General features: G+C 42.5%; 1 protein-coding gene and 1 long non-coding RNA gene across 4 annotated transcripts in view; both read left to right on the top strand.

Annotated features, from left to right (window-relative positions):
• Positions 1 to 22,279, top strand: part of RPTOR (regulatory associated protein of MTOR complex 1) — a 289,467-nt gene that overhangs the window by 96,776 nt on the left and 170,412 nt on the right. For all 3 annotated transcript variants that reach the window (XM_034789588.1, XM_034789587.1, XM_034789589.1), the window contains exon 5: positions 13,523 to 13,669. In XM_034789588.1, coding sequence (XP_034645479.1) covers positions 13,523 to 13,669 — 147 coding nt within the window. The remainder of the gene's footprint in view (positions 1 to 13,522; positions 13,670 to 22,279) is intronic.
• On the top strand, positions 472 to 4,093 carry LOC117887239. The gene is made up of 2 exons (XR_004648149.1): positions 472 to 1,684; positions 3,043 to 4,093. It is a non-coding gene; the product is annotated as an uncharacterized LOC117887239 (long non-coding RNA).

Here is a 22,279-nt window from a genome sequence, read left to right as displayed (position 1 = left end):
GTCAAACTTGTGTCCTACCTCTGCTGCTGCTTACGGCAGGGTGTATTGACCTTAAGTTGAAATGTATGGGTGTATACAAGTTATTTGAAAATATACATTACATAATGTGATAATTTGCTCATTTGTAAACTTGCATAAAATGTCTCATATGGAGCTGCACAAAACTTGGCAGTTGTGTGTAGAATATATTATTTCTGTTCCCAAGGCCAGGTCTCCAGCATGCTAGTGTTCATCACTGCTACTGAGCCTAATTATCGTTTTAAACTATTAAAGGACTGCACATATAAAGGAAGGGCCAGAACAGCCATTTTGAGCAGTGGCTCCCAACCTTTCCAGGCTACTGTACCCCTTTCAGGAGTCTGATTTATCTTGCATATGCCAGGTTTCATCTCACTTAAAAACTACTTGCTTACAAAATCAGACATAAAAATACAAAATTGTCACAGCACACTAGTACTGACAAATCGCTGACTTTCTCATTTTTGCCATCTAATTATAAAATAAATCAATTTGAATATAAATATTGTACTTACATTTCAGCACATAGTATTTATAGCAGTCATTTAGACAAGTCGTATGAAATTTTAGTTCGTACTGACTTCGCTAGTGCTTTTTACATAGCCTGTTGTAAAACTAGGCAAATATCTAGATGAGTTGATGTACCCCCTGGAAGACCCCTGCATACCACTGGTTGGAACCATTGACTTAGGGTATGTCTAAACTGCAACGTAAACCTGGGATCAGACTAAGGTGTGAGCCCAAAATCTCTTTCTGTCTATACACAAATCTCTCAGACTCGGGCTTGGACCTAGGGACCTAGGACCCAATGGGGCTGGAGGATCTGAGCCCCAGTCAAGCTGTGACCAAGGGTTCAAGTCCTATTGCTTTGCAGTGTAGACACAGCCTCCGCCTCCCCCTCCCCCCCGACTTGGGTCCTGGAAGTCCACCAGAAGTATCCCACAATCCCATGGGCCAACTTCCTTTGTCCTTTCTATCCCAAGAATCTCCAGTCGACTCCAGTGAAAACAGGAGCAACTCCCCTTGGTGTACAGCAGCAGCTCAGTGAGTCAACGTTAACCCTTCCTTTGTCTTCTGACCACTCAGCTGCAAATGCACCGTCAGAGAGCCTTCTGTGTTTGCAGGGAAGACTGAACAGCATGTTGCTTCACGGTCGTGGGAGATTTTGGTAAATCTCTGGTGCAAGGCCAGCAAAACTGTGGACTTTAGTGAGAGTACTAGGAATGACGACGCATATGCAAATAGCGAAGCAGCTGGCAGCTTTGCACATTTACCAGACTGGTGGCCAGTGCAGGGAGCAGATGGAGCAGCTCAAAAGTGAGTATCGGAAAACCAGGGACCAGAACCGCTCCTCAGGCAACTTGCCGACGACATGTCAGTTTTATGAGGAGTTTGACCAGCTGCTGGGCACAATGGTGGCGGCGGCGATGACGAGCTGCTCAGCTGGTCCCCTGCTGGCCTCAGAATCCAGCATGGGGACTGATGGGAGCCAGCAGCAGGCACCAAGGGAGGACAGTGGACTCACTCTGTCACTGGAACCAGTCCCAAAGCAGGTTTGGAGCAGGAGCAGCAGCAACACATTCTGGGCCTACACTTGAAGGAGCCATTTGATGTTCCCCAGAGAAACCGCCTGCTGCAGAGCTGATAGAAGCCACCCCTGAGCCTGGTAAGTTTCTGGCTCCATGTCAATGTTTGTTAATACAGTAATGGGAGGGATTTCTACTTTATGAATCAAAGCAAAGCTTATGAGAAGCCCTTGCTAGCAATGTGTATAAGCTAATGGCGCATTGTACGTCAGTGGCTTGGCATTCCCTTCCCTCTCTCTCCCTACCATGTGGAGTTCAAAGTGACGATTGGGAAATGCAAACGGTAAAGAACATCTTTAATGTGTATTGTTACTGGAAAGGCATAGATTTTTTGGTAGGGTCATTCCTGTTTCTTAAAGGCAATAACCTTCCATTGCCATGCCTGTAAGTATACCATTCTGTAACCAATCACCGGTCTGTCAAGCCATCTGGAAACGGTGTGGGGCAGGAGGAAATGTGTTCAGTTTTACAAATCTGGTCCATTTCAGTTACAGGTAGTCCATGCAGTCCACAGGTGACAAAATCATTTGTCCCAAATATGACTGAGGTTGGAAACTTTGTCCAGAAATGTGCTGGGGGGAGGAAGGCTACAGAGTCCTGTGTGTTTGCATGCAGCCATGACAGGATAAGCCATGTGGAAGCTAATGCAGCATCCTGTTGATTTTTCTCATGAATTCTAACCCAATCCTGGATGCTGATAGCTGCAAACGTTTCCTGAAGCAGGAACTCCAGATAGGTAGTCATGTTTCGGGGAAGGACATATTTTCCAGGGACACCACAGTAGCTGACTAGCCTGTCCCCCTCATCGAAGTACTGTTCAGTTACTATATGTTTGAGTATATAAACTGCAGCTTGGAATAACTTCTCCCTTTGCCAATCAGGCACCACAAGAACTATTATGTCCTCCAAAATATGGAAGGATGCAGAGGCGTAGCGAGCGCCCTCCGTACCCTTGGACTGGAGGGGGCCCCGCAAGGAAGGGGGCCCCTAAAAGTGGCAAAATAAATACTGCATTCCAGTTTCTGCATTGTAAAGGGCTCCGCCCGGACATAAGTTCGGAGGGGGCCACCGTTCGGAGGGGGCCACGTTCTTTGTTGCTACGGCCCTGGAAGGATGCACTGATAGAAAAAGCTTTTGTCGCAGAGCCACTGATTTCTCCCCCCCCCCCCCCCAAAAAAAAATCCAAGTAGTTCTGCAATTTTCTAAAATAAAAACAGCTTTGCATTTTTAACTAACAGTTGTGTCTGGATGTCTTTTGCTGCAATTAATTAGGCTGTTTCCAGGAGCTTCTGTGGTCTGAAGCATCCCTCTCACAATATATTGAAGTTCCGTTTGTGAAAGTATCATTTTATGTCTTTGAAATTCCACAAGAACTTTTTCTGTGCTCCTGCACTGAGCTATTTGAGACAATAACCCGCTGTGTCTTGTCCTGTTCCAGGCCCCTTGACTTCTACTGATTGCAGCATCTCCACAGCTAGTCCACATGGCAGCAGAAGCCTGGGCCAACGGACCTTCATGGACTATTCCAAGAGGAAGCGTTTCCATGATGAACTTGTGGTTGAAGTTCTGGAGAGGGCCAACAAACAGATCCTGTATCAAAGACGGAGGGATTTGTGGCTAGAGGAAAGGCCTGGCAAGAGCCGGAGGAAAGGCTCAGGATGGCCGCACATCTTGAGGACAGGGTTTCAGTGCAATAGCAGGCACTTGCTTTGTAGTTCCTGGAACAGGAATGGCAGCCAAGGGAGAAAGACCGAGCTCAGCAGAAACAACAGTTTGAGCGGCTCCTGCCACTAATGACTGCAAGAGTAGTGGCTCCTGCTGCATCACCCACACCACAACCTGAGTGCCCTGCATGCTGCCTACCCTGTGCTGCAGTCCAGAAGCAGCTTGGAAGACTCCCAAGGCTGAAAGAAGAACAGGAGTATTTGTGGCGCTTTAGAGACTAACAAATTTATTAGAGTATAAGCTTTCGTGGGCTACAGCCCACTTCTTCGGATGCATCCGAAAGCTTATGCTCTAATAAATTTGTTAGTCTCTAAAGTGCCACAAGGACTCCTGTTCTTTTTGCGGATACAGACTAACACGGCTGCTACTCTGAAACCTCCCAAGGCTGAGTGGTACATGCAGTCAGGGCCCATGAGCGGCTGGACAGGGCAACCTTGCCCCATGCAGCCCTCCATATTGACCCTCTCCCCTGTGGATGCCTCCACCCCACTTCCTACAGTGCTAAATGCATGGCAAATGGGGAAAGAAGGAAAAGGAGAAACGGGTTGCCAGGGGACGTGCCATGGTAGGGGGTTTCTGTCTTCCACATGGCTTCACTGTTTGTACTGTTTATATGCACTTTGTTTTTATTTTTTTTTCCCCTGTAAGATTCTGTCATTACTGGTGTTTTGGTGTAGTAATTGGGGCTGACCTGCCTGGGAATGGATGAATATTGTACTTTTCTAATACATGTTTATAAATAAAGCTTTTTATTTATTCAGGAATGTTTATTGCTCTCATTGTTTCACATCATGCAATCTGTATTCAAAGTAGTAAAGATGAAACTCATGTTCAGGGATAATTAAGAATTAGTGTGCAAAGACTATCCCTCAATAAGTTATCTATAGCAATTCCTACTTCAATCCCTTCCTTACATCAATCCATATGAATAACCCTCACCCCCTCTTTCACAAGTGGTCATGTCATTCATAAGCATATTGCATGGCACTAAGCTCCCCACTCCTCTTCAGGCACTGAAACACCACACAATCAATGAACCCTCCCTCCCACCCTGTTCCAACAAGCATATTCATAAAGTACTATTCCCCTTTCTCCATTGGGCCATTCAAGTCCATAAGGTGGGAGCGCAAAATATCCCTGACTACTTTGCCCAGGTGCATCCACTTCCAACTGTGGTAGATGGACTTTCTGACGGAGTTACTGATTCAGCAGTCCCATAGTGTCATAGGTTCATTCAGGGGGAATGGCTCACTTCTGGCTTCACAAAGATTGTGAAGAGCACAGCAAGCCACAATGGTACGAACAGCATTGATGACATTGGAATCCAAACGGGTCTGTAAATAGCACCAGCGGGATTTCTGTCTGCTAAATGCACATTCAGCAATTCTACATATCCTGAGAGAGTAATTAAACCGTCTTTTGCCAGGCTGTCTGAAATCAGGGTACAGTTTCATAAGCCAAGGCAAAAGTGGGTATGCGGGATCCCCCAGAATAACAGTGGGGACAATAACTCAGTTTATGACAATGTCATTTGGTAGGAATAGTGTCCCGGCTTGTCCGTGAATGTACGTTCCCGAGTGGCAAAAAACCTGAATTTTCCTAATGCAGCCTGTGTTTATGTTCATAAATCACTCTCTGTGGCTCACGAGGGGCAGCATAACAATGGAGCAGTGCCTTTTGCAGTATTTGTACTCATGCTCCCTAAGGAAGGCAGACAATGGGCACGAGTCCAATTAGTGGCACCACCACAGTTTGGAATCCCCATTCTCTCAAAGCCAGCAATTACTTCAGGATTAACTTTTATGCCCGCCGCTGTGGGGTAAACCACATACCTGATTGCCTCAGAAACCTCCGCCACCACTTTACCCACACTCAACTTTCCAACACCAAACTGGTGCAATGGACTTGTAGCAGCCTGGGGTAACCAGTTTCCTGACAGCTATAGCAACCTGCTTCTGGACCAGCAAGGGTGGCCTCATACACGTGTCTTTATGCTGGAGGGTCAGAGCAAGCTGCTCACAAAGCTCCAGAAATGTAGCTTTCTTCATGCAAAAGTTCTGGACCCATGGTTGGTCATCCCAGGTCTGCATGATGATTTGATCCACCATCACTGGCCTTGCACTTACACTGCACTGTAGACCTACTGTTATGGGCTAGTACTCTGCATTGCCATATGGGAGATCAAAGTTTGACTCCTGGATTCTTGGTGTGGAGTCTGGGAACCTGAGAAGTGGAGGGTGTTACAACCTGTGAGATGTTTGGTGGAATGCCTTTATATTCCTAGCTAGAGGCCCTTTCCAGGAAACTTATTAAAGAAGCTCTGCCTCTCTCTCTTCTCAAGGAGAAGAGGGAGGTGGAGGCCTTAAGCTGGGAGAGGGAGGAGGAGGATATAAAATGAGAGAAAAATTGGGGGAACCTGAAAGACTGACAGAGTTGGAGATAGACCAGGGATCGTCAACCTTTGGCACGCAGCTCGCCAGGGTAAGCACCCTGGTGGGCCGGGCCGGTTTGTTGCGTCCTCACGCAATCAATCCAATCGCGGCTCCCACTGGCCATGGTTCGCTGCTCCAGGCCAATGGGGGCTGCGGGAAGCGGCGTGGGCCGAGGGATGTGCTGGCCACCACTTCCCGCTGTCCCCATTGGCCTGGAGCGGCGAACCGCGGCCAGTGGGAGCCGCGATCGGCCGAACCTGTGGACGTGGCAGGTAAACAAACTAGCCCGGTCCGCCAGGGTGCCAAAGGTTGCCAATCCCTGAGATAGACAATAATCTGATAAAATACACCACTTCTTGGTTCTGTCAGTACGTACTTTCAGGCTTTAACTGTGCTCTGTATCTCCCCTTTTAACCTCACAGGTTTCTTTGGTCTTTTTGTTATCAGTGGGTAGATTCTGGTAAGATGCTAAATAATGAACTGGTGCTTCCTGGAGCTTAAATTTGTTGCCAAAATACCCCATTTCCTTGCAGACTTCATTTTAATAGAAGGGAAGCATGTCTTGGGATGCCTAGGCACACTCTCAGGGTGCAGATCCTTTATATAGCATCCCATCCTGAGAGCTTAAACCATGCAGTTCATTCATTAGAACCAAGGCTGACACGCCTTAGACACCCCCTGTCGCTTAAGGGGGGAGGGATAGCTCAGTGATTTGAGCATTGGCCTGCTAAACCCAGGGTTGTGAGTTCAATCCTAGAGGGGGCCACCTAGGGATCTGGGGCAAAATCTGTACTTGGTCCTGCTAGTGAAGGCAGGGGGCCGGATGACCTTTCAGGGTCCCTTCCAGCTCTATGAGATAGGTATATCTCCATAAATTAGTATGTTAGTATTAAACACATCTTCTCCCAGAACTCCACCCAAAGGTGTGAGCCTTCTGGTTTCCATCTTCGAGGGGCCACGGTAGGTGTGGCATGTAATGCACAGAAGTCTAACACATTATTTCTTTTCACTTAATTACTAGGGCTGTCGATTCATCACAGTTAACTCACACGAATAACTCAAAACAATTAATCCCGATTAAAAAAATTAATCGCGATTAATCGCAGTTTTAATCGCACTGTTAAACAATAGAATACCAATTGAAATTTATAAAATATTTTGGATTTTTTTAACATTTTCATTTATATTGTATTGTGTTGTAACTGAAATCAAAGTGCATATTTTTATTATAAATATTTGCACTGTAAAAATGATAAAAAGTAGTATTTTTCAATTCACTTGATACAAGTACTGTAGTGCAATCTCTGTTGTGAAAATGCAACTTACAAATGTAGGGGTTTTTTTGTTACATAACTGCAGTCAAAAAACAAACAATTTAAAACTTCAGAGCCTACAAGTGCCCTCAGTCCTACTTCATTTTCAGCCAATCACTAAGAGACAAACAAGTTTGTTTACATTTATGGGAGATAATGCTGCCCTCTTCTTATTTACAATGTCACCAGAAAGTGAGAACAGGCATTCGCATGGCACTTTTGTAGCCAGCATTGCAAGGTATTTACCTGCCAGATATGCTAAACAAAAGTCTTAAAAGAGCAACACTGTGATGCGGAAACTACAGAACCCAAACCACCAAAAAAGAAAAACAATCTTCTGCTGGTGGCATCTGACTCAGCTAATGAAAATGAACATGCATCGGTCCGTACTGCTTTGGATGGTTATCGAGCAGAACCCATCATCAGCACGGACCCATGTCCCCTGGAATGGAGGTTGAAGCATGAAGGGACATATGAATCTTTAGTGTATCTGGCACGTAAATATCTTCCAATGCCAGCTACAACAGTGCCATGCGAACGCCTGTTCTCTCTTTCAGGTGATATTGTAAACAAGACGCAGGCAGCATTATCTCCTGCAAATGTAAACAAACTTGTTCGTCTGAGCGATTGGCTGAACAAGAAGTAGGACTGAGTGGACTTGCAGCTTCTAAAATTTTACTTTGTTTTATTTTTGAATACAGGGTTTTTTGTACATAATTCTACATTTGTAAGTTTAACTTTCATGATAAAGCAATTGCACTACAATACTTGTATTAGGTGAATTGAAAAATACTTTCTTTTGTTTTTTACGGTGCAAATACTTGTAATCAAAAATAAATATAAAGCGAGCACTGTACACTTCGTATTCTGTGTTGTAATTGACATCAATATATTTGAAAATGTAGAAAACATCCAAAAATATTTAAATAAACAGTATTCTATTAATGTTTAACAGTGTGATTAATCGTGATTAATTTTTTTAATAGCTTGACAGCCCTATTAATTACACGAGAAATACGCAGATCTGTCCACAAATAATAAACCCTACACATATTTCTCTGCCTCGATTTCCTCATCTAGTATAGGGCATTCATTGGGCTGGGATCAGGGTCCTTTGGTCCCATCTAGAGTCCCTCTGTTCCAATGCATGGCTTGTGATTTGAAACATGAAGCCTTCTCCTTAGGTGAGATTGCTTCTTCTCACCATGTCCAGTCTGTGCCCTTCCTTCCTTCTGCCTGAACTTTTCCTGTGTGTGTCTGTCTCCTTCCCCTTCCCCTCTTTGGGTCCTTTTATAGACACTCTTGTTTGGTTACCAGGCTTCTTTTTTGGGAATTTTTCACTCTTCCACTCACCCCTGCAGAGGGGTAGGTGAGAAATGGTTTTCTTAGGCTGAAGCTTACCCATTGTTCAAGGTGTTTCATTGAGTTCTAATTACCCTCCATTGTATCTGGACTAGGAGGATTTGATATAGCTCATGCCAGCAAAAGCAGAATTCACATACACACAGAGGCATTCAGAAATACACCAGTTTCGTAATGACAACTTCGCAATATTAACCAGCATTCATAAATTGTAAAGACATATTTCTGAAAACATCATACTAAGTACAGATTAGATGCAGAGCCCCTCCCACAAAATATAGGTATCTACATTTCTCAAAAATAGGTATTTTTAAAGTTACCCTAGTCCTCTGCTCCCAAACATCTGATGCTCTGGGTAGATTGAAGCTGTTAAGTTGTAAGGAAAATACCAATTTTATGTACTAAATTACCCAGTCTGTTTCTGAAAAATAAGATCTCCCAATAGTCCTCTTATGTAGTTGATTGAAATCCAGTTGGTTAGTACAGTCCCTGGCAATTGGATTGACATACTGTTGAGTGTGTCCCTGGGATACATTGGATAACGCTATTCCAGTTCTGCCCTTTCTCTAGCTATAGTATTGTAACTCCCTGCCAGGGAATCTGCAAATTATCTGTTTATCCTTCAGCAGGAGACGACAGAACTTGCAGTGGGTCCGTGTGACTCCATCATTGTATGGCAGTGCTATATTTATGGGAGATAAGCATTATATATTCTGATATGTAGATTAAAAAGGATAAAGCCTTCAGGAAGAATTATTTCAACCTGATTCACGTCAGCTACAAAGCCAAATCTCAGTGGCTTTGTTTAGTTAAACAGAGTTCAAATTCCACAGGGAATCGATGTGAAACCGAGAATGTGGCACAATTTGGATAAGACACTGAAAAAGCTAATAGTTAAATTAACTTGGTGTTTAAAAAACAAACCTGCCTTCCCCGGCACACACATTTTCTGTTAGTTAAATTTTTCATAACTCTTGTCATGTTGTGCTTGCTGTGGTATAAGTGCCTCTCTGGTTAGCTTAATCTTTCAGGGCAGCCTTGTGAAGCAAGCCTAGTTTTTTTTATGTTTAATCTAGCCTGACAGGTAAAGAGGATCGTAATAAATAAATAATCTGAAACCCATCTCTGTTTGTTTATTTAGAATGAAAACCTGGTCTTTTATGTGTTCAGTAGGGAAAAAAAGGCAATCATGCTGTGCCCGCTCTGTCTGTTCTGTCCTGTGGTAGGGAATTTAGGGTAGAATGTAGGAAGGTGTCCACTCTACCCTCACTTTTACGAGGATTGCTCACACTTCAGAAAAGCATTCAGCTCTGTAATTTGTAGAGGGAGACAGTTTTACAGTGATACCTGTATGGGGCAGAAAACAGTTACCGTTGGGATAATTTTTCCTCCTTTCTCTTCAGCTGCAGCATCAAATGGTTCACTGCAGCGTGATAAAATGCGGCATTACTCTGGGCAAGCCTTTGAAGGCTTGCAGTGCTTTAATTTTTCTCTGCAGCTTGACAAACAAACCATTTCCCCAAGTGAGGCGGCTGATGAGATAATTATACATATGGAAATAACTGGGGATGGGTTCCCACAGGGTATCCCCACAAGGCTCTTTTCCTGAATTTTACTGAAAGATTCCATTAGATTGTGAAATCCCAGGACAGAAAAGGAACATAGGAACCTGCTGAAGAAACATTCTAGCTTTCCGGGAATTGACGCATACATAATCTTCAAACACTGTCTTGTCTTTGATATGCAGTGGGAAGAGAAATGGCACCACGCATTGGAAGGAAGAATTATTTCTTTAGAGTTCCAGTTTATTTCTGGATTAGTGGTTTTTATTATTTTTGCAAATAGATGCATGAAATGCAAGCACCAGCAGAGGCCAGAATTACATGATTAAGCTCTTCAGTAATATGCTAACCATATGAAACTTGTGAAATCATAAAAACATAAATAAAAAACAAACGTAATCATGTTCAATGTGGCTCTTATTGACTTGGTGTTAAGATCTCCAAGAAACTGGATGGTTTCTTAAACTTTTAGTATTTATCGCTGTTCAATTGATGTATAATCTCCTCTAAAGTTGCTAAACTAAGACGACCCACATGCCATTCAGTGATGTTAATTTGGTGTGCCAAAAGATTTGTTAGAAACTGGAGGTCAGTAATCGTGATTGCCTTGAGTATTGAAAACTTTATTATAAGGGGAGCTGGAAGCGACACCTATATTTAAGTTGCGTAACATTTTCTATTGTAAAACAATCTTCTGAGCTCTGAAAAGATCTAGCGCCAACATTGCTGTAGCAAGGGGAAAGCCCTCTGAGTCTGAAAACTGCCATTTCTTTGTCTCCTTAAATTCTGGTCAAGTTTTGCTGAGAGAGACACTCTTGAAAATTGCCATTCCCTTTTTCACTTCCATTCCTCATGAAAACGTTGGCAGTCTGCTGAATACCTAAACATCAATCTTCTAGAGCAGCGGTTCTCAAACTGTGGCTCGGGACCCCTGTTTTAATGGGGTCGGCACGGCTGGCATTAGACTTGCTGTGGTCTGCGGCTAAAGCTGAAGCCCGGGTGCTTCAAGGCCCAGGTGACAGGGCTCAGGCTTTGGCTTCGGCCCGGGGTGGCAGAACTCAGGTTATAGGCCCCCGGCCCAGGGCTGAAGCCCTTGGGCTTTGGCTTTGGGCCCCCACTCAAAGTGGCAGGGCTCAGGCAGACTCAGGCTTCAGTCCCCCGTCCTGAGGTCATGTAGTAATTTTTGTTGTCAGAAGGGGGTCGCGGTGCAATGAAGTTTGAGAACCCCTGTACTAAAGAATTACTTTCCTGGGAGTGCCTGGGAGCACTTGGCCCAGCTTCCCCTGACCATCCCTCAGACCCAGGGCTGCCAGGTGTCACACACATCACAGATCTGTCACACCTGCCCACAGCTCAACCGAAATGTCATGTGTAGAATCCAAGAGGGAAAGGAGATGCAGCAGCAGATGGCCTGGCTGGCAGGTCCCACACCCCAACCCCAGAGGTGCCAAGTCCTCAGAGACCTTAACCAGCCTGTTCTCAACCAGCCCCCTAGCTGGATCCCAAACAGTTGCCCTCCAGATGCATTCCAACTATCAGTCTCCAGACAGCAACAATCCACCTATTGCAGCACCTACCCAAGCCCAACTGCATCCAGTACTTCTGCATCAGTACCCAGGAACCCACTAGACAACAACTGGCACATCAGCGACCCCAGACACTAAAACACCCACTCATCTACTACAGCATCTATGGACAGCCATCTATCCCCCACCACCATCTGCCTGAGCCTCAGAGCTGCCAGGTTTTGTGCAGATCCATGTCTTGCCACTGCTTGGGGAAGGGTGTATTGACCATATGCTGCCATTTATGGTTGTATGAAAATTATTTGCAATGTAAATTATTTGCTGAATTTATTTGCATAAAACTAGTTTTGCTTGAAATTTTCCATGTTCTGAAGATTAACTAGAACAGGGCACCTTTGCCACGGCCCGCCAGGGTAAGCACCCTGGCGGGCTGGGCCGCTTTGTTTACCTGCAGCGTCCACAGGTTCGACCAATCATGGCTCCCACTGGCCGCGGTTTGCCACTTCAGGCCAATGGGGGCGGCGGGAAGCAGCGGCCAGCACATCCCTCGGCCCGCGCCACTTCCCGCCGCCCCCATTGACCTGGGACGGTGAACCGTGGCCAGTGGAAGCCATGATTGATCGAACCTGTGGACGCGGCAGGTAAACAAACCGGCCTGGCCCGCTAGGGCGGGCTGCGTGCCAAAGGTTGTTGATCCCTGAACTAGAACATCTCTTGAAGAGTATTCTTCAAAAGGGATTTGACTTAATGATATTCTGCATTTTCAAATACAGCTTGTTCTTCCCTTTAAATGGCTTATCACTTCAGACTTTACACATAGGTAAATGTAAATGTTCATAGAATCACAGAATCTCAGGGTTGGAAGGGCCCTCAGGACGTCATTTAGTCCCACCACCTGCTCAAAGCAGGACCAATCCTTAAGAATGTTCTTAAGAATTTGAACATTAGATAAGTTAACTGTTTTTGTGGTGGGTAATTTAAATCGCACTGAATTTAAATGGGAGTTATAGGCCCAATTGTCATCCTAATGATGTCAGTGGTAGTTTTTGTAATTAATTTTATGGGGAGCAGAATTGGACACTGTACATGAATGTGAGCATGTTGCCCTCTGGCTGCAGGTTAGAAAGAACATAAAGCTATGTGATGCTAGGAAAGATGTTTGTAGCTCAAGTTTTTTTTGGAGGTGAAGGATTAGGGTTGCAGTCTCAGTTCTGCAGCTCTGTGTTTTATATAGCTAAGGCTGCAATACGTGTCATATTTTAAGGCTTTTTTAAAAAATCCCTCTTGTAGCTCAAAAGAAATAAGACCCTCATGCCTTCAATTTCGAATAGAAAATACAGCACTTACCAATTGCAGAAGCTGAGTTTATGGGAGCTTCATGTAGTTAGTCAGGCTTTGTAGGATTTAACTTCATCAATTAATTTTGAAAGATGCACAGTTGTTGTTATAAAGGCTGCAATAAAACAGTGAAAGGGTCTCATTAAACCAACGCTAGAGATGTCTGCTGATGGACATCTTTGCTGTAAGCCGCCATTTTAAGTTATGTCCATAAAGTTTCCAGTGCCAAGTATATTTGACCTGAAATTAAATTAAAGAGCAACCTATTTCTGAAGTTGAAGCTTTTTATGACTTCTTACTTTCTGTGTCCTGCATCAGTATTACAGGGGCCTGAAATGAACATACACTGTTGAATGTCAGGTTACACCTGCTAACATGTTTCAAAGGAACCTTGAAGCAGATTTTAGAATTTGTAAACATTCAAGCTCAATTTAGCAGGCAAGTAATATGACAGAAACTGTTTGCGTATTACATTTTTGAGTGGGGTTGTCATGTCGAATCAGCAATAGGCCCTGAACACATGCAGACCTTCATTCTATGATTTCAAAAGTAGAATTCATGGAATGCATATTTCAGTGCATCAGAGACACAGGCTCTACCATCAGCTGTCATTCTCTTCATGTATATAATGTCCACTTTTTATTTTGTTTCCTCTTACAGAACTATACTCAGTATATTCCACTATCCATCTATGACCTGCAGACTTGGATGGGCAGTCCCTCCATTTTCGTCTATGATTGCTCCAATGCTGGCCTTATTGTCAAGTCATTCAAGCAATTTGCACTACAGAGGGAGCAAGAGTTGGAGGTGAGACCAATTTGAATTGCCAAAATCTTCCTGTGGCTTCATTTCTCTCTCTGCTGGGCATTCGGGGTCTGATCCTGCTCCCCATTGACTTCAGTGGAGACAGGTTTGAGCCCCTTATGAGACAATAAATATTTTTTAAAAATGAGTTAAAAAGCAAGTTAATTTGGAAAAAATCATGTAACTCCAGTGCAATCTTTCTAGCTCCGTATGCCATTCTGTTATAGTCAGAATCATTTTTATTGCAAGTACTAATTAAGTGATAACGCTAATAGAATCAGTTTGTGCCTTAATAATCTTTGCTGCTGAGATGAATGCGGAGGTGAAGCAGAGCCATTTATTTTAGATGCAGTAGACCAATACAGATTTGGATTCCAGTAGTGTTTCTTGCTGTTGTACCGAATGCATAAATGTTAAACTAAATGATTTAAAACTGATAGACAAAAGGACCTATTGTTGATCACTTTAATTTGACAGAATACAAAAGTGTAACCTTGTGTTTCTAATGAAAAGACACTTTTCATTACAGTTTTAATTAGAATTTATTGGAGTAAATATGGATTGTGAAGAGAAATATATGAAATAACTTTAAGGTGCTTTCCCTTTGTGCACTAGATGCTTAGTGCAGCAGTGTGTCAGAAACTGGATGTTGTAGGCAAGCAGGTGCGTGATTGGGTGTTCTCCCTAAGCGTTAGCCCATTTGAAAAGCAGCCTGTTAAAGATTCGTTTCTTTTACTTCCATAGCACTAAGTCAAATACTTTTAAAACTTCAATATGTTTAACAGGGAATACTGGTCAATCAGGCAACTGGCTGGTGTTACAAACATGATGCCATGACACTTCTTGAGGGTGTGCTTGGTTTTAATTTTCTTAAATAGAATGAACCCCAGTGTTGAATTTTGCAGTGACTGTCTGGCAAGTAGAGACTCTCTTTCTCTCTTAAAGAAACATGCCAGTCTAGTAACAGTTTAAGACAGTTAGGTCTTCTCATCATCCCATCTCTTTATAAGTAACGCTACCAGTCAGCGTGCCAGCGTTTGCAGGTTCCTCACCAAGGAAGGACATGACACTGAAAGGCCCAGATCTGTATTGGCAGAGATGTGTGTGGAGCGTTTTTTCAGAACAAAAAATGGAAAAAGTTGCCATTATATCCTGTGTTCCTCTCATCCTGTAGCTTTTTTTATTCTGCTGCTTGTAAGCCTCACATCTCTCATGTTTGTCTTTCAGCCATCACTCACCCTGCCATATTTACTGCTGCTTTGTTTTTCCGTGTATAGATTCTGTTCTTCTGGGTGTTCTGTTTTTCTTTCTTCTTCTTCTTCTCTCTTCTCCCAGAGCACAGGCATAAACTAATTTAGAAAGATGCCTCACTCCAGCTCTTTTCTTTCCCCAGTTCTCCTTTGGTTTTCCTTACCTCCCCTTCCCCTGCATTTCTCTCCCGACTCTCGGTTCTCCTTTGCTGCCGTTGGGCCCTAGGGTGACCTGAAGCTATTCTGGGGTAGGGTAGTTACTGTTCTGGGTAGGTGAGATGGCTGGTGTGCACTGAGGGGACAGACAATGCCAAACTGCTGTTGGGTGTTGAGGGGGTTGCTGCTCCGCCGGACCTTTCAACACTGCAGTACCATGGCAGCACAGGTGGGTGGCTGGGCAAGCGCATGGGACCATGTTCCTAGGAGCTCGAGTGAAACTGGGACAAAACTCCAGAATAATAGAGTGGGCTCAAAGACAACGGCTATCCTTCCAAACCAGGATATCCGGTTGTCATACGCAAGTTGTTGAAACAACCACAGTTGGAAAGTGTAGTCTCTGCTATCCAACAAAAATGAAAAAAGTTTGTCTGGCTTTCAGGATTTTTTTCCTTCTGCCAAAAACTTGAAAACCCAAACAACAAAAGTGTCTTCAGATGACTCCTCTTTAACTGACAACTTTCTCTTTGTACTGTAATTTGTTATTTAAACATTTTATTTCCCAGGTTACAAGTCCAACTTTTCTGTCCCCGGTATCTTAAGTACTCTAGGTGTGTGGTGAGCACTGCTGAGGACTAGTTTACTAAGGGAACTGTTTTTTAATTTTATACAAAGTATTCAGAGTAGAAGACTTTCATACATCCTATTTAGAAAAATATAATACCTGCAGTTTCTGACATATTAAATTTTAATTCTGTATGCAGAAGATAAAAGTAAGAATTAAAATAAAGATTATTTCAGGTGGCCAATTGGTGATGGTGTCATTTTATATTATGTTTTGTAATTAGCTTAGTTTTTATCTTGGTGCTATTTTTAATTAAGAGTTTGTTTTTCCACTAAGTTTAATGTTGTTGGCTATTGTTCAGATAGTCCACTGCATAAATAGCGGATATTAAAAACGCAAAATCTGTTCATAGTTAATATCTCAAAACATTTGTTAATTTCAGTACATATTGTGATTCCACTTTTGAATAAAAATTATTCAATACATTGAGGACTGAAAACGTGAGCTGCATTCATTTGTTGCCCGTTAAAACTATTTATATATTTGTGTCTTAAAAAAAATTGACCTACTAGATTATAGACTCATGAAATATTTGACATACTTTTTTTGTATGTGATAGTAACAGAGATTAAGGGATGACCAGATGGTGTGTTGAGCTAGAAGATCAGAGGAAATGGTATACATAGTGCTTAAAAAAAAATGAAAAAAGTAGAAATTTGAAATAAATAAATGGACAGATCACACAGCCTTCTCTATGAAACATGAATGTAGTCATGAGCTCCTGGGAATACCCTCTATTTCAGGATATAGTCATTACTTTTACATTTCTTTTTTAGTGCAAATTCTTCTTGCTGAACATTGGTTATATTTGAGATTGTCTGAGGATTTCAGATATTTATACTAAAATTTCATTTATTTACCAAAAACTTTTAATTGACCCAGAGCTTCCTACTTATTCACTGTTAGACAGTGTAGACATGTGTTTATTATTGCTGCTCTTCTATTCACTCTCCCGTTTTCCTCTTATTGTTTGTCAAAAATTCATTGCCTCTTGTCCTAAATTAAATGCCGGTTGTGCAATGAGCTGTGTGTAGGTGGATCCTTGTGCAGCGCCCCAATGAAGTCAGTTGGGCTCTGTATGGCTGCAGGGGTCTGCCTACACACAGCCCACTGTAAGATTGATTTTCAGAGATCATGCCATCTGGTGTGTTTGTGTAGGGCCCAGCATATTGTGGCTCCAGTACTGACTGACTGGGATCTTTGACCAATATTGTAATGTAAATATTTTACACACACACACACACACACACACACACACACACACACACACACACACACACACACACACACACACACACACACAATTTGCAGAAGGAATGTTATTAATATTCCAAAGTCAAGCACACAAAAGTTAGGAAATGCGCTGGTGTAGTACATCCTTTTATGATACAGGTATTTGGAATCTGGTATCTGCCACTGGAAGGACTGCCAGAAGGATGTCCCTATCATAACTGTTACTGCAGGAGGTGTAAAGGTAATGGTGGAGTTGTTCAGGAGGTAGCTGTAAGATGTTACAAATTAAAACTAACACATCATTTGAGGATATTGGGATTCTTGAAGGAGTTACAATTAATCATAACAAATTTTCTGTACATATATTATGTGCCTTCAGTTCCCACTTCATAGGGTAAAACAGTAATACATAATAAGTTAATACATTTCATCTATTTAAATAAAAGATAACATTAATGCTTTTCCAACCTCTGCTTTCTTATATTGGAAGATGTAGGGTAGTGCAGAAGAAAGGAGGTTATTATGCAATGCACCTTAGCTAAAGCTAGGTATTGGGTATTCTGAGATGTTTTAGGAATGATTTTTTAGTTACTTGCCTGGGACTATAAGAATTCTGTATCTGTTTTTTTATGTTTACTCGTTAAATATTTGTCTTCAATTAACTTGACTTGATCCACAGACATTCTCCTTGTAAGCCTATGGAAGTGTATATTCGAGGAGATTGTGTTTGCATCCATTTAGATCTGTCTTGTTGATTTTTTTTTTTTTTTATGCTATTTAAAAACCATGTGTTGGCACTGTTACTGGCTCTTGCTATGAAGCAGTGCTTCACTCCAGTGTCTCAAATCCTGCATTAACTATTACAAGCCAGCATCCCATTAGGAGAGTTGTGTTTGAGTTTTAAGCCTCTTTTCAAAACCAACAGCCTATCTTGACATAATTCTTTCTGTCTGACCCAGACTAAAGCAATGCTGTGTGCTCCCTCTGGCGGCTCCCTGATGTGTTACATAAGAGTCAATTTTCAGGATTCTGCTGATAAGACTGAAAATGTTGGTGCACCAATGGACAAGTGCAGTGGCACCAAGGTTTCAAACTTAATTTAAACTAAACATAAACCCTCTTCATAGCAGCTCAATATGCTACCTTTGAACTGTCTGTTTACCTTAAACTTACGTTTGTAGCAGTTTACCTCTGATTCAAGTTAACTGACACTGGAAGAGATTTTGCAGGGGGCAGCTTTTTCCGAAATGTGAATCTGAAAATCTGTGTTGCCAGTAACCATTTGGGTTGGAGAATGTGGGAGATCCCGCAGACAGAGGCCTTTAATAATCGATGATTTGTTCCTGCAATATGTGCAGCATTATGAGATTGCTTAAATAAATAAATAAATAAATAAATAAATTAATGGAGATATCCCATCTCCTAGAACTGGAAGGGACCTTGAAAGGTCATCAAGTCCAGCCCCCTGCCTTCACTAGCAGGACCAAGTACTGATTTTGCCCCAGATCCCTAAGTGGTCCCCTTCATTAGTTCCATTTTGTTGTGCTTATGAGATGATGTAGATGTGTGTGCAGGGCCGGCTCCAGGCACCAGCTTGCCAAGCAGGTGCTTGGGGCGGCCACTCCGGAGAGGGGCGGCACGTCCAGGTATTCGGTGGCAATTCGGCGCACTGTCCCTCACTCCCACTCAGAGTGAAGGACCTCCCGCCGAATTGTCGCCGCAGATCGCGATCGCGGCTTTGTTTTCTTTTTTTTTTTTTGCGCCGCTTGGGGTGGCAAAAACCCTGGAGCCGGCTCTGTGTGTGTGTGTGTTAGGGATTTGTATATGTATTCTGGGTACTTAATTCATAACCAGAGACGAGAGTGAAAACTTAACTTACCCAGCTCTTTCCTCTTGCAGTTGCAATGTTTTACTTCTGGTGGTAATGCTCTCTACAGTTACATGGCACCAAAGGGCTTAGCGTAAGTCCATAATTGGCCTGTTTCCTTGTGAGTATGAACAGCGTGAAAATACAAAGTACTCACTAAAGGAAGTACATTAGATAGAAATGGTAAGTGTGGGATAGATTGGGAGTGGCAGAAGAGAACATAATCAGGAAAGAAGATGGAGACTAGATTAAAGCAGTCCAACTTTAGCCACACTCCATTTTTTCCTCCATCCTTCCATCCACTGTTCTCATCTATTTCCCTTCGGAAGAGAAAATAGGGGGGCTAAGTGCCTGTAGATGTCTGACTGGGCCATTAAACCATTTACTAGGGCATTTTAGGCCAGGAAATAGAGCACATTTAATCTGAAAGCATAAAAAATTTAGTTAATGGTGGCTGTGGACAGTATGAATCATCCTAAGAGGTAATAGTCTGAATTCATATTGTGTCAACTACCTTAATATGTTTATTGTGTTGCTTGCAACAGTTAAGCAAACTCTAGATGAGTTTGCTACAGGAACTAAACAGGCAAAACAAATGATAGTCTCATTACATTCCCAGGAGAACGCTATTTTTTTTGCCTTGCAAGGTAGGTGTTTTACATAGAATGTGACTGTAGTTTGCATATGCATTAAATAGACAATTCTGGCAGATGATTTCTTCATTTCTGATTTACTGATTAGAGAGTCACAGCACTGGCTGTGGAAAGAGAACCTTAATTTGGGTGGGTAATAAGGCTAAATGTAAAAGCGTACATCTAAAAACAAAAAATGTAGGCCATACACGATGGGACACTCTCTATTCTGATAGCAGTAACACTGAAAAAGATGTGGGTGTCATGGTGGATAATCAGCTGAATATGAGCTCCCAATGTGACACTCTGGCCAAAAGGGCTAATGCAGTCCTGGGATGAATAAACAGTGGAATCTCGAGAAGGAGCAAAGATATTATTTTACCTCTGTATTTGGCACTGGTGCTACTGCTGTTGGAATTCTGTGTCCAGTTCTGGTGCCCACAGTTCAAGAAGGATGCAGATACATTGCAGAGGGTTCAGAGGAGAGCCACAAGAATGATTAAAGCAGGGGTCGGCAACCTTTCAGAAGTGGTGTGCCGAGTCTTCATTTATTCACTCTGATTTAAGGTTTCATGTGCCAGTAATACATTTTAACGTTTTTAGACGGTCTCTTTCTATAAGTTTATACTATATAACTAAACTATTGTTGTATATAAAGTAAATAAGGTTTTTAAAATGTTTAAGAAGCTTAATTTAAAATTAAATTAAAATGTAGAGCCCCCCAGACCGGTGACCAGGATACGTGCCATTGGTTGCCTACCCTATAGAGGGATAGCTCAGTGGTTTAAGTATTGGCCTGTTAAACCCAGGGTTGTGAGTTCAATCCTTGAGGGGGCCACTTAGGGATCTGAGGCAAAATCAGTACTTGGTCCTGCTAGTGAAGGCAGGGGACTGGACTCAATGACCTTTCAAGGTCCCTTCCAGTTCTAGGAGATAGGAGATCTCCATTTATATATTATATATATATACACACCCCTGGATTAAAGGATTAGAAGACATGCCTTATAGTGATAGACTCAATAGTCAAACAGACTATTTAGCTTAACAAAGAGAAGGATCAGGGGTGACTTGATCACAGTTTATAAGTACCAAACTAGGGAAGAGAGATTTGACAATGGGCTTTTCAGTAGGGTAGAGAAAGGTATAACATGATCCAATGGCTGGACGCTGAAGCTAGACAAATTCAGTCTGGAAATACAGGCATACATTTATAACAGTGAGGGCAATTGACCATTGGAACAGTGGTGATGAAGGAGTCTCCATCAATGACAATTTTAAAATCAAGACCGTATGTTTTACTAAAAGATCTGTTCTAGGATTTATTTTGGGAAAAGTCTGCTAGATGATCACAGAGATCCCCTCTGATCTTAGAAGCAAGGAAAGCTGGCCTAGTGGTCATCGGACTTTACATGAGGTCACCAGAAACTTACAAATGAAGTCCAACGTACTTGCAGATATACATGTAAATGCATCATATTTTCATTGCATTGTTACTTGAATATGGAAGTGATTCCCTCTTCTAAGGTTTAAAACTTGCCTTGTCTCTTCAGTGACGGAGCACAAAAATAAGATATGGTTTGTGGCGGGTGGGGTGAGAAGTGTCTTGAGATGTCTGCATAATAGATGCTGTCCTAGCGTTACTTGTCTTGTCTTGTTTGATGTGTCCCCGGAATAACAGTAAATTATAAAAAAGCATAAAAACCAATTGCTGGAAATGATTTTTGCATAGAAATTCAGCAGCAGCGTAGACAACTGAACTAAGAAAGGGATGATCTGGAGAGACAGTATTGTCAGGGTGTAGGGAATCACTGATTTACATAAGTTAAGAGCTATGTAGAGAAACAGAATGAAGAAGTGGTATTCTGGAAAGAAGAAATGCGAAATGTATTTTCTTAAATCTCAGTGGAAACACTGCAATTAAGAAAAATTGTTCGTCCTCAACAGAAATGCTGTTCCTGGGGGAGATGAGGGTGAAAGGCTGTAACTTCAGTTCAGAATGTTCTGAGCATGCTAAAGCTAGCTCAGCTGTACCTGTGATTTGTAGGGAGGGGGAAAGAGATGAGGACTCGATTAGGTCTTTCCAATATAGCTTCCTCTCTTAATTAACTAAAAGGCTAGAGTTCATTTCAAGAGTCCCTTTCTTTCTTACAGTATCTTAAATGGGTTCCAAAGCACTGAATGAGTAGTGCAGCGACCGTGCAAGCAAGAGGCACAGCCATTCTGTGCTCATTGCTGGCTTGCCCACCATCCAGGACATTAAAGACTCTTATTTAGAAAAGGAGGGCTGCTACGACACTAGGGTACTTGACGGTCTTCCAAAAGTGTCTTGGGATTGTTTAATTTCCACATGGATGGGCAATTAGGACCCTGGTTTAATACCTCATCCGAAGGACGATACAAATAACTCTCATAAGCAAAACGAGTTTTAATCGTATCCAAATAAATACAGAAATTACATAGTGTCTTGTAGATAAAAAACGTCCATTTCATTATAAATAGCGTTGAAGCCCTGGCATGTTATGTGGCTTGACAAATTCATGTCCTTGGTTTAAATGCCAATTTTAATGATTGATACTGTGCCTTTCTCTACTCCCTTTTTGTCACAATCTGTCCTGCAGAAAGCTACATTCCCTGTGCTCCCTAGGCATCTTTCAGATATGGAAGCCAACTTGATCTTTAGAAATTAGATCTGCTGCTGATGGTTTCCTGGGATAATGTCATACCTGGCATCAGTGGACACAGTAGTGTTAGTAGCCAGTGAGACGTGCGCAGTTGTAGTGTGTGTAATGGGCTATTTTGGAAGGAATTGACCTGATGCCAGTATAGGAACATGGCAGGTGAAATGGTGCC

Source organism: Trachemys scripta, chromosome 14 (genome assembly GCF_013100865.1).
Source record: "Trachemys scripta elegans isolate TJP31775 chromosome 14, CAS_Tse_1.0, whole genome shotgun sequence".
In the NCBI taxonomy this organism is placed as follows: Eukaryota; Metazoa; Chordata; order Testudines; family Emydidae; genus Trachemys; species Trachemys scripta.
The sequence above is the reverse complement of the archived record's forward strand: the minus strand, read 5'-3'. Positions and strand labels throughout refer to the sequence as shown.